The sequence below is a fragment of the Mustela lutreola genome, chromosome 13 (assembly GCF_030435805.1).
Source record: "Mustela lutreola isolate mMusLut2 chromosome 13, mMusLut2.pri, whole genome shotgun sequence".
NCBI lineage: Eukaryota > Metazoa > Chordata > Mammalia > Carnivora > Mustelidae > Mustela > Mustela lutreola.
In genome coordinates this window covers 697,071-711,393 of record NC_081302.1, presented here as the reverse complement: position 1 = coordinate 711,393, position 14,323 = coordinate 697,071, and the positions used below count along the sequence as shown (strand labels likewise).

The 14,323-nt window shown below is 51.3% G+C and overlaps 1 protein-coding gene and 1 long non-coding RNA gene across 2 annotated transcripts in view; one reads left to right on the top strand and one right to left on the bottom strand.

Moving 5' to 3' along the window:
• Positions 1-4,847, top strand: part of CUL4A (cullin 4A) — a 42,793-nt gene extending 37,946 nt beyond the window's left edge. The window contains exons 19-20 of the mRNA XM_059144659.1: positions 1,582-1,734; positions 3,246-4,847. Coding sequence (XP_059000642.1) covers positions 1,582-1,734; positions 3,246-3,341 — 249 coding nt within the window. The 3' untranslated portion in view covers positions 3,342-4,847. The remainder of the gene's footprint in view (positions 1-1,581; positions 1,735-3,245) is intronic.
• Positions 4,848-10,317: 5,470 nt separating this feature from the next.
• Positions 10,318-13,838, bottom strand: LOC131813874 (uncharacterized). The gene is made up of 2 exons (XR_009347020.1): positions 13,610-13,838; positions 10,318-11,990 (listed from the first exon to the last, which is right to left on the bottom strand). It is a non-coding gene; the product is annotated as an uncharacterized LOC131813874 (long non-coding RNA).
• Between the last annotated feature and the right edge of the window lie 485 nt (positions 13,839-14,323).

Sequence of the window (14,323 nt, the reverse complement as noted above, 5' to 3'; positions counted from 1 at the left end):
GGAACAAAGCCCTTCCTTTACCCCAACATTTAAAAAATAGTTACTTATATTTTTCTGGTAGTTTTTACATTTAAGTTTTTCTTTGGGCAATGTAGAAATTACTTTAATATCAAAAAGCAATCTAACTACTTTTCCTGTTCTAAAACTATGGATTGAAAATATAATTCTTTGACAACTTATTTGAATTGTCCCCTTTATTTATTAAGTTTACATATTATGGGTCAGTTTCTCAATTGTGTTCTGTGACATTGATTGATCTGTTTTAAGACCAGCACTCAAAATTCTTTTAATGGATATGTCTGTTCCTATAAACATATTCTCCAAGGGAGCTTGAGAGTAATTTTACTTTGTCTTAGCCCTCTGAATAAGAACATGGACATTTTTTAATCAGTGCATTACATTAAAATTTCCAGTTTTCGTTTTTATCATACTAAGTCTGATTTATATCTGTGTTTGTATATATATGGATATAAATCTCTTCTCTTCATGGGATTTTTCTACAAATACCAAGCACCTTCTCTGGGCCAGGTCCTCTGTGAAGCACCGAGAATTCATCTGTTAACAATAACACATTCTTACCAAGTGTCTGTCTCGGGGAACTTTGAGCCAACAGGTGCTAGATGATTACGTTCCAATGAGCTTGTTAGACTTGAGGTCAGAGTCATGACTGAGAAGTCCAGGAAGGCCGGTCTAATCCCGAGGGTCAGGGAAGGCTTTCCTGCCAAAGGCAGAGCCGAGCTGGATGAGGCCTGGAGAGGCAGGTCACACCCATGAAGGCCGGGGGGAGGCACCGAGGGCTGCAGGCAAGCAGGGCCCGTGCAGCGCTGACCCTCGCGCTGGTGCACATTCTGCGCGCACGTGTCCGTGAACACCGTTGTCTTCGCGGCTGTATCTGGTTTCCGGCCCCTTTACAGAATTCTCATGGTCTTCAGTCGTTCTTCAGTTGATTTTCTTGGGTGTTTGGGTTTATAACTCATCTACAAAGAATTATTATGTGTCTGCTCCTCTTCAGTAAAGTTCTCTTAGTGCATAGCTAGAGCCTCTGAAATAACTTTGTTTTATTTTTAATTAACTTATAATGTATTATTGGCCCCAGGGGTACAGGTCTGTGACTCGTCAGGCTTACACCCTTCACAGCACTCACCATAGCCACACACCCTCCCCAGTGTCCATCACCCAACTTTTTATCCTGTTCAGGTTTTGTTTTTTTTTTTAATTGTTCCTTATATGTTAACATGTGTTTTAGATCAAGAAGATGTTCAGTTTCAGTAGTGGGTTTCCGGATGATGAGCAAAGCTGACATTTCTGGAGCGATCTCTGATAGTTGTTGTGCTGTTTTTACTGTGCTACTGGATCTAATCCAGAATATGTAGGATTTATATAGTGTTTTGTAGCTTTTTTGTGAGGGAAATATAACTTTATTTTTGAAGGTCTGGTACTGAAGTCGTCTTGTCCTTGGGAAGCTAGGTTTTGCTAGCGTAACAGAACAGGATTTACCCAAAGGTTGGCCTTTCTTTGCATCAGAAGTTTCTCCTCCAACTCCACACTCTGAAATAACCCGTCGTGTGTCCGCGTGTGCAGGTGGAGGAGCAGGTCAGCACCACGGAGCGCGTGTTCCAGGACAGGCAGTATCAGATCGACGCGGCTATCGTCAGGATAATGAAGATGAGAAAGACTCTTGGTCATAACCTTCTAGTTTCTGAATTGTACAATCAGCTGAAATTTCCAGTAAAGGTAAGTGGATATTATCTTAATGAAAAGTATCGTGTCGTGCTGAACATTGGAAAGACGTGTTCCGTTCTTAACACCATAGACTCATTTGTCCCTCGTCACGGGGCCTCGTTTCTGCACAGGCCCACCTTTGCGTCCACCAAGTGTCGAAAAACCGGCAGGTGAGGACAGCAGAGTCTTCATCCCAAATGCTGTCCGTCACCGTCGCAGGAATGAGAGGTCGCTAACGCTCGCCCTTGCAGGGATGTTGTACTTGCTGGGGAGGGGAGGCCTGTGGCGCAGCTCCAGACGGTGTCTCTCAGTAGTAGTGTGGCTCTCCAGATTATGCCCAGGGAGATCCCACAGACAGCTCATTTACTCAGCAGCGACAAGCACCAGAGCGTTTCTGTTTTGATAATATCTTCTTGTTTCTGTGCGTAAGAAAGTCGACCCTGAACCCTTCTGTCCATGCGCGTGTCCAGGACTGAGAGCTGTCCTGGGCGTATGTGGGGTCCCAGCGGATAGGGAAACATTAGGGAAAACTTGAAAACGTGAGCCTCCACCTGGAGAGGTGTGAGATCCTCCCGAGACCTGGCTTTCCGGTGCCTGCGCCTGGCCGGCCCGTGTTCCTCAGGGGTGGAGGCTCCCTGATCCCGTGCCATCTGGTCTGGTACAGGAGCAGCCGACTCTGTCCTCTCCGAGGGGCCCAGTTAGATGGCTCAGTGAGCAGACGCCGACGCGGCTGCAGGGGTCTCCCCGGGCGGGCACAGGGCTGCTGTGCACACGGGAGACGGCACATTCTCCACGGTCACGAGACCCTGCTGCGGGCGCGGTCCTTTCCTGCCTCTAGCTTTGCGGGGCTTCAGTTCCGCTTTGCAGATGAGAGACCCGCAGTTAAAGGACTGAACGGGGGGCGAGGTGTGTGGCGGCCCCTTGTCTTCTGAATGTACGATCTGTTGCTGAACAGGTGGCCAGGCCTTGGATAGGGACCGTGTGCCCTTGCACAGGGGAAGCTGGTGCGTATGTGTCACAGGTGTGCTTCCTGCCACAGCAGGGCCGGGGGCGCCCTTCCCAGGCAGCCTTGCCACAAAGCCCATTGTCTGCTTTCAGCACGGGAGCACTCGCAGTCTGGGGCACCCCCCTGCCCAAGCATAGATCGCCAGGACGCGCTCGCACAGCACGGGACTTAGGGAGACAAACAAATGCAACGTGTGGCCCCCAGAGTGGGGCTGCCGTGCTTGGGAGTCCGTGTGTGCTGGCCGAGAGCGCAGTCCCCTTGACCCCTCAGGGCCTGCTCTGACCATTCACAGGGGAGCACTTGGATCGAGGGAGAATGTTAGCACTGTCTTTGAAGTGCAGGGACTTCCACTGGGTTCATTTTGTAATTGGCTTGTAATGGTCGTTGACGTATGGATACGTACATCTCCTGTAATCATGCACACGCTTGTAACCATGTGCTTCTTGCATACGTTCTGTTCCCTTTGTTTGTAAATTTAATGCTGCTATAATGGAGGCATTTTGCTTTTCTTTTTCAGCCTGGAGATTTGAAAAAGAGAATTGAATCTCTTATAGACAGAGACTATATGGAGAGAGACAAGGACAATCCGAATCAGTACCACTATGTGGCCTGACGTGTTTTTGTCTCAGCAAGACACTAGAATGTACCTTCAGAGCAGTGACGCACCACCGTGCTGTTTCCAGGACTTCTGACATGGAGCCAGCACGGAGACTCTGGGATTAGAAGGAAAAGAGATGATTCTTGGGTCGCCCTTTACGAAGTTCATGGGTTTGCAAACGACATATGTAGCTTTCCCTCGAGTTCTCCTTACTCTCTCGGCGTGCAGATCGTTTCTGTCGTTCGGTTGCAGGGTGACTTGCGATTGGACGAGAAGATGTTGGCTAGAAGAGTTTCCTTTGTGAGATGTTGCTCTTGTGGCAGGAAGCTGAAGGTTTGGTTTGGCCTGTGTGTGTGTGTGTGTGTGTGTGTGTGATTATGAATGCACAGCGGCAGAGACCCTCCAGGCTGCATTTGCGGGCTGCAGGGGGCTCAGGCGGACTCCTGAAGGCAGGCTCTCGCAGTTGACAGGACGCCCGGTTAGAAACGAGAGCCCTGCGCGGGCGAGCATGAGGAGGAAGTGGTCGGAGGAAGCGGTCGGTGTCAGACACTGGCTCATCCATCATGCAGCCCAAACTGGCATCTGTTTGTTTCCTGTATTTTCCATACGTTTTCGCTCTCACGACTGAGCAGAGCGAGGTTTCTCAGTGAGACCTCTCTCGTGTGCCAGGACAGCGCCGGGCCAGCGTGCCTGCCGCGGGAGCCCGCGCGCGTCTTTGCTCTTCTTCCACGGAGTTGTTGTGAATTTTCTGTTCAGGGGCTTGGGGGACGTTGTGCTTGTGTGTGTACAGATTGCGTCGAGCAGCCCCTGTTTTTGCGTCGGGGGAGCTGCTGTTTGATTTAATTGCTCGAATAAAGTTTGGTTTCACAGCCCTGCACGGGGACGGCCGTTGTGCTCTGTGCTGGGGCCACTGTAAAAAGTTTTCTAGGAGACTTCAATCTTGCTGTTGTGAAGCAGAGGTTATTTTGTCAAAAGATTAAAAGGATTTTGTTGGCACCTTGGTTTCACGTTGTGTGTATATAGGTGAGGCTGAGCAGGGGCAGGGGTGTTAGTGCCGTAACTGTAACAAAGATACTTTTCTGGTAACATTTAAAAGTACTTTATATTTTACATAATAGCATGTTTCATTTTGATTAAAAGCTACCAAAGGAATTTTGATCATGGTATAAGTGTTTAAAGCAATATTTTCTGGGATATACCAAGTTTATATAATTTAATTTTGTGCTAAATTATTAAAAATCTCTCCCTTTTTGAAACATGCGTGTTTAAAATACGACATCTTATGGGTTTCCATGTGAAAATCTTCACTCTTGAAGTATTATTTCTATATTTGTAAATTTTCATTTGTCTGTTCTATACTACATGGTCTGTAAGAGACCAAATAGATTTCTACTTCTTAAATTTTACGTTCATTGTCTCTAGAAATTGTTAATCTTGTAATTTAATGTAGACTTAACTCTGAATAAAATTAGTTTAATTGGCCTTAAAATTACATTAATAAAACTTGTGGTATGCAAACGACACATTCTCCTGTTAAGCAACTCAAAGTCCATGTCCAGGATGGTGGACAGAGAAACACGGAAGTGGGTAGACGGGGCAGCCCTCTCAGGAGTGGAGCTGACCTGTCCGCTCACGAATCAGGGTTGGCAAGGGTGTTGTTGCAGTGAAAGGCCAATGCGGCCCAGCAAAGGGTGTTTGGGAAGGCGGGGGGTGGGGGGCAGGAGCCACAAAACTGGAGAGGTGGTGAGCCCAGAAAATCTGAGAGAACCAAGAAAAGAACAAGTTTTTATCAGAACACACAACTAGCAGGAAAGCCAAGATAGAACGGAAAAGCATGTTTTCAGTAGCCACAGAACGATGATGAAATTTCTGGTGGCAAACAGGGAAACGGAAAAGCGTGTTTAAATGACGTGGGAGCAGAGAGAAAGCCTGAAGAAGGGGCCAGAGGCTGCTCTCACATTGTCTGTGCGGCGTCTGAGCGTGTGACACGGCCTTACCTGCGAACACAGACCAGGGGACCCCAGAGTCGCAGGAGAAAACCCATCCTGGCGTCGTGTCAGGAGAGGGCACGACACGCTCCGGGCACGCAGAGGCCTCCTGCCGCCGAGCCGTCCGTAAGTGATGCAGGCCCGGGGGCGGCAGCATGGGGGGCGCGGTGTCGGGCAGGAGCTGAGTCACCGCCTCCAGAAAACCACAGTTGGGTTACCCTCCTCGACACCGACATAAGTGCCGGAGCTCAGAGAGTTCAGTGTTAGAAGAAATGAGACCATAAATAGAAGGAGGAAGCACGAGATCGTTTTCTTCTAATTCTCACTGGAGAAACGTCTAACCGCGAATTAAGTTCCGTGTTCGTTTCTCAAGTGACACGTGGCCTTCTGAAAGTTCACGTGCGGACCAGTGTGTCCGCGAGGCACGGGGTAGGGCTCCGAGGTGGACGCGTGGGCCAGCGGCCCGTGCAGCAGGGTGGCGTGCTCCGCGTGAGCTTGAGAAGTGGGGGACGGCGGAGGAGATGGGTGCGGCGAGCGCCCACCCGCTGCGATTTCCGGAAAGGAGCCAGGGTGGGCTCCAGGGGTCCTTTGGAGACATACTGGTTCAGAGCTTCCCCGAGGTTTGGGCAGCATGGTGGAGAGAGGCGTCCTAGCCGGGGGGGGGGGGGGGGGGGGAGCGGCGGGGGTTGCCACCCAGGCAGGCAGGAGCCGGCCGCCGGGTCTGCCCCTGGGGTTGAGCCGACTCCACGACGGCCGGCCGCCGGGTGAGGAGTTGTGCGTGTCGGGAAGGGTCCGGCTGGAGGCGGGGGCAGACGGAGGTGGGGGGGCTGGGGTGACCGCGGCCTAGACAGGAGGTGTGCGCTTCCGAGAAGCCAGGGTCTGCAGGAGGCAGTGAATGGAAGGGAAGCCTCCTACTCCGTCTCCAGGCCCAGGGCAAGGGGCTCGCGATGGTGGGCCCAGAGGTGCGGGGCTGCAGGAAAGCCAGGCCCGGGGACGGCCTGGGGGGCCGTGCGGGTGGGGAGACGCCACCGGGATGGGGGGGCTGCCGCCCGCAGGCCTGTGGCCGACATCCCCGGTCGCTCCCCTGCTGCCCAGAGGGGAGAAGAGAAAGAGAAGGGAGGTGCGCCGCCCGCCTCCCCTGCCTCCCGCTCCTCCTGCGGGAGCCGATGAGCCAGGCCCGGTGCAGATGTGGGCGCCGGGCCAGCAGAGGTTGCAGCGTGGGGTGTCCCGGCAGCCACGGCGGGGAGCCCTGCATGGCCGACTGGGCGGGCCCTCGGTGCTGATGTGCGGACACAGTCTCTCAGCAAACCTACAAAGCGTCTCTCAGCTTCGGAGTCGCCCGCACCTTCAACCCAACCCCCTCCAGTTCTAGGCAGTCGCCCACCCCGGCGCAGTCGCACCACAGCATTCACCGTGTCCACCGGCACGTGGCCATGTGTGTGTGAGGGAGGGAGTGCAGGCGGCGTCCTGGGGGGCGAGGGACAGAGCAGAGGGGACTCTGCACCGTGTACCCTTCGCACTGTCGGGGTTTCTGTCCAAACAGCCCTAAGTAAGATTAATGACAAATTAAGAAAAACTGAGTGGTGCCCCCACCGGCCCCCGTCATGGGCCCCAGCTCTGTGGCCAGGTCATTTACTTCCTGTCATTTTCCGAACCTCCATTTCCTTGATCCCTGAATCGGCTGTTTCTCAGGAGAATCTACCAGGAACTCAAGGACATCAGGCCCGCAATTTCCCCCCACCGCCTTCTCCCACTTTGAGCGCTCGGTCGGGAGACTAGTACGTTGACGTGTTTGTGTTAGTAGACCTGGCATGTTTTGTGTGGACGCCAAATGCTTGCCGGCGGTCACGGTGTCACAGACCCCCCCAGAGCCAAGGCTCAGCACCCGGACTTGGTGCCCAGACCGCCCGGCTCCTGCCCGCACGCCCTGCACTCCCAAGTCCCCACCCCAGTCACCGTGCCAATGGTGGCTTTGTGTTCTGCTGCCATCTCTGCTTGCTCTGCTGACGAAATGTGTCGCGTCCTGTCCTGTCGCTGGGGCGGGCCATGTCCCAAGCACCCGCCTTTGCCTGGCGGGGCCCCTCGCAGCCCTGCCTGCCGCCCTGACGCCCTGCGAGAGAGCGCCTGGGGGAGGCTCGTTCCGGACCCCTGCCTGTCTCCTGCTCCGGGTACTGGACTGCCGAGGAAACTCTAGGCCCCAGTCGTTTCCTAAGAACTGTGAAGGCTTTGTAAGTGTCCAACTTCAAAGTCCACTGCCATTTTGTAACCAACCTGTTGGACATTTTTCCCCCCAAATTTTGCAGTCTTCCAGGGTGCCTGGGTGGCTCAGTCGTGAAGTGTCTGCCTTCGGCTGGGGTCAGGATCCCGGGGTTCTGGGATCAAGCCCCACATTGGGCTCCCTGCTCGGCGGGAAGCCTGTGTCTCCCTCTCCCTCTCCCCCTGCTTGTATTCCCCCTCTGGTTGTCTCTTTATCAAATACATAAAATCTTTTTTTTTTTTTTTTAATTTATTTGACAGAGAGAGAGTAGGCAGAGAGTCAGGTAGAGAGAGAGGAGGAAGCAGGCTCCCCCGCGGAGCAGAGAGCCCGATGCGGGGCTCGATTCCAGGACCCTGAGATCATGACCTGAGCCAAAGGCAGAGGCTTTAACCCACTGAGCCCCCCAGGCGCCCCATAAAATCTTTTTGAAAAACTTTTTTTTTTTTTTTTTGAAGTCTTCTCTGCAGAGTTCTGGGTGCTGACCGGCCGACTCTGTTCTGGGAAGTGCTCACCCTCCCGCGCACGCCCCACGTCCCTCCTGCTCTCAGAGAAACGCTAAGCAGACGGCACGAGCCCTGCAGCCTCCCTCGACCCTGCCCAGGGTGCACTGCTGTGTGTGCTTTTGCATTGCACAGTTGTTTCTGGTTTCCTGAGTGCCTGAGCTGAGTGGCAGACCGTCTAATGGCCACGGGATCTAGTCCTGCGCCTCTGAGGCCCAGTTTCCAGGTTGTTGGGCTCTCGGGCTTGGTAAAGGGCCGTGCAGTCTGGAGCTCCGGCTCCATGGCTGTGTGTGCTCACCGTGCCGTCTCCCCTTGATCTGCCTTCCGGGCACATCGGGGTCACGGGGTTGGCCTCGGCTCCCAGCTCTGGCGGCACTGTCCCTGGGCTCCACGCATCCATCTTGAGGAGAGTTTTCGGGCACATGAGCCCTGCGTATGCATCTGGCGTCCGTACACATTCAGTGAATACCAAGACACTGCCGCGAGACAGGAGTGTGGATGGAGCCAGAGAATAAACATGGGTGTGGGTGCCAGGAACCAAGGAGGGGGTTTGAGGGAAGAGAGGGCCCCTGCACCAGCAGCTGGGAAACGTCCAGCTTTGGTGTAACCAGGGCCCCTGCTGATGGCACAGTCAGCGGCAGGTGGAGGCAGCAGCGAGGCAGCCTTTCCTCTGGGAGAGGACATGAGCAGGTGTGCACCGACTCGTAGGAAGGGGCTCTGGGGGAGAGGGGCGTGTGTGTGTGAGCGTGTTTACGTGTGCCAGTATGTGTGTTCGTACACATGCGTGGTTTTGCTGAGACAGGTCACCATGGAAACGTAGTCACAGACACAGGTAAGTGCAAAGCCACAGGCTCAAGACCGGAGGAGACTTGTAAGGGTTCTTGTCACCAGCGACGTACGGATCAGGTCCACTGCTTTACAGGCTGAGACCTGGCACTCTCCCGCGCACGTGCTGTTCTGGGTCTGCTTCTCCGTGATGGAGCACGTGAAGCGCCAGAGTCCGTGGAGAGATGGTTTCGGGCTGCAACTTTGAAGTCAGATGGCTCAGGGGTCCGAGCCTGGCTCCGTCTCCATCCGGGTGCTCCTGCGAAAACGACTTAGATTCTCTGGACCCAGTTTTCTTGTCTTCTTGAAGAGGATAATGCTAGTCGGCTCGTGGGTTGGTTCTGAGTTACCGTGTGCGAAGGTTCTCCTGCTCCATACTGCCCCCACAAAAGGTTGAGTGGGGTCGATGCATGTCACAGATGAGATCTGCCCACAGGAGGGCAAGGAGATGCGGACGGGGATCAAGAGCAGAGACAATTCCCAGGCCGAGAACTCAGACCGACGTCTGCATCGTCCACCAGACAGGCGTGGTAAGTAGGTACAGCAGGCAGTGAGAAATGACCCACCACGAAAACTGATCGGGAAAGCCGGAGTGGCCTCATTCAGACTAAGCAGCCCCAAGAACAAGGATGCTCCCAGGGACGAAGAGCCGCCTTTAGAAAGAGAAAAGACAGACCTGTCCCCTTGAACCCTGACCCCACAGGCCTCCAGGAACAGAGCTTCAGAACACACAGAGAAAAACCTGACAGAGCAGAGAGGAGCAACAGGAGACAAACAAAGCTGTGCCTGTGGTCGGGGGCATCAGCACCCGACAAACAAAATCTGGACAAACCCAAAACATGATCAGCCAGTTACAGGGATGTGCATCAAGGGAGGCCTACGGTGGGACATTAACAAGTCTCATGTCATCTGACCACAAACTAAATTAGAAATCTAACAAAGAGGGGCGCCTGGGTGGCTCAGTGGGTTAAGCCGCTGCCTTCTGCTCAGGTCATGATCTCAGGGTCCTGGGATCGAGCCCCGCATTGGGCTCTCTGCTCAGCAGGGAGCCTGCTTCCTCCTCTCTCTCTCTGCTGCCTCTCTGCCTACTTGTGATCTCTCTCTGTCAAATAAATAAATAAAATCTTTAAAAAAAAAAAAGAAATCTAACAAAGATAACTGTAAATAACTAAATGTTTGGAAATTAATACGCTTTTTCTTTTTCTTTTTTTTTTGAAAAACTTATTTTTAAGCAATCTCTACCCTTGGCGGCTTGAACTTACAAACCTCAGATCAAGAGTCGCGTGCTCCACTCACTGAACCAGCCAGGCGTCCCTAGCAATACACTTCTAAACAAATAATCCAATAATCCTAGCATCAATAGATGATGTAAGTAAACGGCACACCTTTAAGTAACCCGAGTCAAATAAAATTAGAAAATATTTTGAGTGACTAGGAAAACACACCATGTAAAGGTTTATTTTAAAAAACAACTAAAGAATTACAGGAAAATTTATAGCTTCAAACGTTTACATTAAAAATGAAAGGTTTAATTAATGTTGATGTAAGCATCCACCTTTAAAAACTAGAGAGGAACAACTTAAGACCAAAATAAATGGAAGGAAATAATAAAAGTAGAAATTAAAGAACTAGAAAACGAGCAGATACAGAAGACCCACAAAACTGAGGAGCCTCTAGTCAGACTAGCTGCAGGAGAGGGAACGAAAATTGTGGATACCAGGACTGAAAGGACATGGTCGCTGTACCTACGGAGAAGGCTGTGAGTCGTTCACACTGGTAAAAAGTGGTATGGCCACATTCCCTGAGATTCACAAGCTGTCCAGATGGACACGGAAAGAAACAAAGCAGTTCAATCTGACATTTTAAATCTTTCAGAGGGAAAAAAAAAAATCAGAACTGGAGGGTGTACCTGGTGAATTCTCCTAAACTTTTAAGGAAGAAGCAACACCTATCTTAGAGTCTTTCAGACACACAGGACAGGATACCTCACAACAATTTTATGAGTCCAGCATTATTCCCAGACAGAAATATTACAAGAAAAGAAAATGACCAGTAGCTCTTCACCAAATACTAGCCATTTGAATCCAGCAATATACAAAATCCGCAATACACCAAAACCAAGTACAATTTGGTGCAGAAGTGCAAGGTTAACTTAACATTTAAAAATCTAAAAAAGAAATAAAAACATAATCATCTCAAAAACAGCAGCATCGATGACATCAAACACTGTTGACTTAACTCCCAGCAAACTAGGAATGGAAAGGAGCTTCCCTAAGCCGGGAAAGGACATTTGCAATCTACGGACTGAAGCTGACATGCTGAATGTAACAGACTGAAAGCTCTCCCCCCGCAGCCAGGACAGGCGGTCGCCGCTGTGCTGAGCCCGGAAGGAGAAAGGAAACGCATACAGGTGGGAAGGAGATGTGAAGTAGTGGTCACACGGGACAGGAGCGTGTGGGTAGAACAAAGCTACCGCTAGAGCAGGTACGCCAACCCAGCCAAGTCAGCAGAGGTGGCTAAACCAAGGTCCGCTCTATTTGCACATTCAAGCAACAACTGGAGAATGAAATTCAAAGGTGCAACCCCATTCACAACAGTATCCAGAATGTGTGGAGTGCCGGAGTTACAGACTGCACAAAAACACAGACGCCGGAAACCGTGAAGTATCGCTGAAAACAATTCAAAGAATCAAAGAGCTGCGTCAGGTCAGGGTCTCTTTTCCCCTGATGGGTGCGTTCAGTCCCACACACGAGTTCCGGCAGGGTCTCCTTCACACAGCGGTGAGCTCGTCTTAGAGTGCATATGGAAGTTGAGTCAAAGCAACTTGTGAAAGAGCCACTGGAGAGCTAAGTGTCCCTAATTTAGAGACTCGCTCTGAAGCCAGAGACGGACCCAGATGAGCCGAACGGAGCAGGAGCATAACCACGTGCAGCTGCGCCACCTGCAGCAAAGGCGCCAAGGGAACTGAGGCTTAGTCTTTGCATCAAAGAGCTGCCCATCCGTGGAAGGGGAGAACTCTGATTTTTATCTCACACCATCCCCAAAACTTAACTTGATCATGGGCCCAATTGTAGAAGCTAAAAGCATAAAACTTCTAGAAGAAAACATAAGAAAAATCATTGTAATGTTTGGAAATGCAGAGATTTGTCAGGACACAAAAAGCATGAATCATGAAACTAATATTGAGAAGTTGAATTTTAATTAAATTTAAGTTTTGCTTTTTGAAAGATACTATTAAGAAATAAAAGGGCTAGCCGCATCATGGGAGAAAATGTTGACAAGACAGGGAGGTAGCACATTCAGAATACAGTTTAAAAAACACTTAGAATTCACAAACAGCAATAAACTTTAAAAATGAGGAAAAAATTTGAACACTTAACCAAAGAAGACCCATGAATGGCGATGAGCACATGGAAGGGCCTTTCCATCTCGCCAGTCCTCATGCCGACTAGCACAAGACAATGACACAGCTATCGGAAAGACGGGGGACACCAAGTGTTGACAAGGCTGTTGGTAAGGATGGGAGAGCTCCGACGGTTTCTTCTTGAACATGCACTCCCTGAAGACCCGGCTTTTCCACCCCGAGGTGTTTACCCACTAGAAATAAAAGCCTTGTCTGCCCCATGATGTGGGTTTGGGTTTTCATTGCAGCTTTACTGGTAACAACCCAAACGTCCTTCTGCTGTGCACAGGTGACCTCGTGGTCCTACAGTGGGACCCGCTCCATCTCTTCTGAGCACCATTGTGGGTTACAAATGTTGAAATATCAGTGTTGATTTCAGTTCCCATTGTGTCTCCACTCTTAGGAAAGGGCTCTGGTTAACCACATTTCATTTCTCAAACGAGCACAGGCCCTAGGTGATGCCACCCCACACCCCAGGGCCCCCAGGCCACGACCAGGTGAGTGTGTCGCTGGAAACATGAACTTAATTAAAGCTACACAGTTACTCCTGCAAGTGACTAGGGCTGTGTGAGTTAACTCCGTTTTCCAAGAAAGCAAGTGTTTTGGTTCTTTTTTAAGAACCAGTTTTTGGTTCCTTTTTCATAACCGTCTGAAAGGAAGACTACCATGGTTGGAGTATTTCAAGGAATCTTGAAATACTGTTGTTGTCAGAGGTGTGCACAAGACGTGCAGTGGAGACGTTCTCAGTGGCATTATTTTAAACCGCAAACAAGCACAGGCAGTCTAAGTGTCCTAAAGGAGAGGGCTGGTCTTCATACGTGGGCGGGACAGGACTCTCCCTTCTCTCCCCACCGTGAGCACATGGTTCCCTTGCAAGCTGACAGTTTGCCCGTGTTCCTGACGTGTTCCTCACTGACTTACCCTGTAACTTAAATTAGTTTCCAGCCGTGATCTACTTGCCTTTGTACCATTACTAAGCCAAAGTAAGTATTTTTGAGGTATATTGGCAAGAGAATTGGGGAAGAGAAGTGAAAAAATCTTGTGTCTGGTAGAAAATGACAGCAGCATGGCACAGACCCAGCTGTGACGGATTGGGCACCGCGCAGCTCCCCGCCTCCTCCAGGCCTGGTGCTGGCCACCCTCACCCTTCTGCAGGGGTCCGCCAGCCTTGCTGGGCAAAGGAGAAGTGACCGGTATCTTACTCGAAACTGGAATATGACCAAATGGTGCAGCCCGTATGATGAACCACCGGGCAAGAGCAAAGGTCATGCCCCCGGCACACACTGCCAGTCCGGCCTAAACCTTGTTACCTTGCGAATCTACTGTTTATTCCCAGGACTGTCCGTCTTGTGAGGCTCCAGGCACATGGCAGTCCCGGCATCACAGGGTGCGTCTCACGCCCGCTTCTCATCTGTAACTTCTTTCTCCCCGGGGCCACCTGCAAACTATCTACTTATTTGCCAACAGCCGTAACCAAGGTAGTTTTAAGAACTAAGTCCTGCTCCTGAGCATGAATAAAGAAAACTGGTTTAGAACGGAGTCTGGGGCGCCTGGGTGGCTCAGTGGGTTAAGCCGCTGCCTTCGGCTCAGGTCATGATCTCAGGGTCCTGGGATCGAGTCCCGCATCGGGCTCTCTGCTCAGCAGGGAGCCCGCTTCCGTCTCTCTCTCTCTGCCTGCCTCTCCGACTACTTGTGATTTCTCTCTGTCAAATAAATAAATAAAATCTTTAAAAAAAAAAAAAAAAAAAAAAAAAAAAGAACGGAGTCTGGAGGCTGGTGGGGGGACACCACTGTCGCTGGCCCTGCCGCTGTCCTCCGCGGCAGGCCCCTCGGGAAGTCTGACAGGTCAGAAGCTGGACAAGGAGGCGAGACGAGCTTACTACGAGCAAGCACGTGGGAAACTGGGGAAAAGCCCCAAGAATCGAGGACTGTCCGGTGCGGGCAGTAGACACATGCGCCTCTCGAGCTCGAGGAACACCTCCAGAGGCGGCGAGGGCGGAGGCCCCGGTGGGGCAGCAGGACGG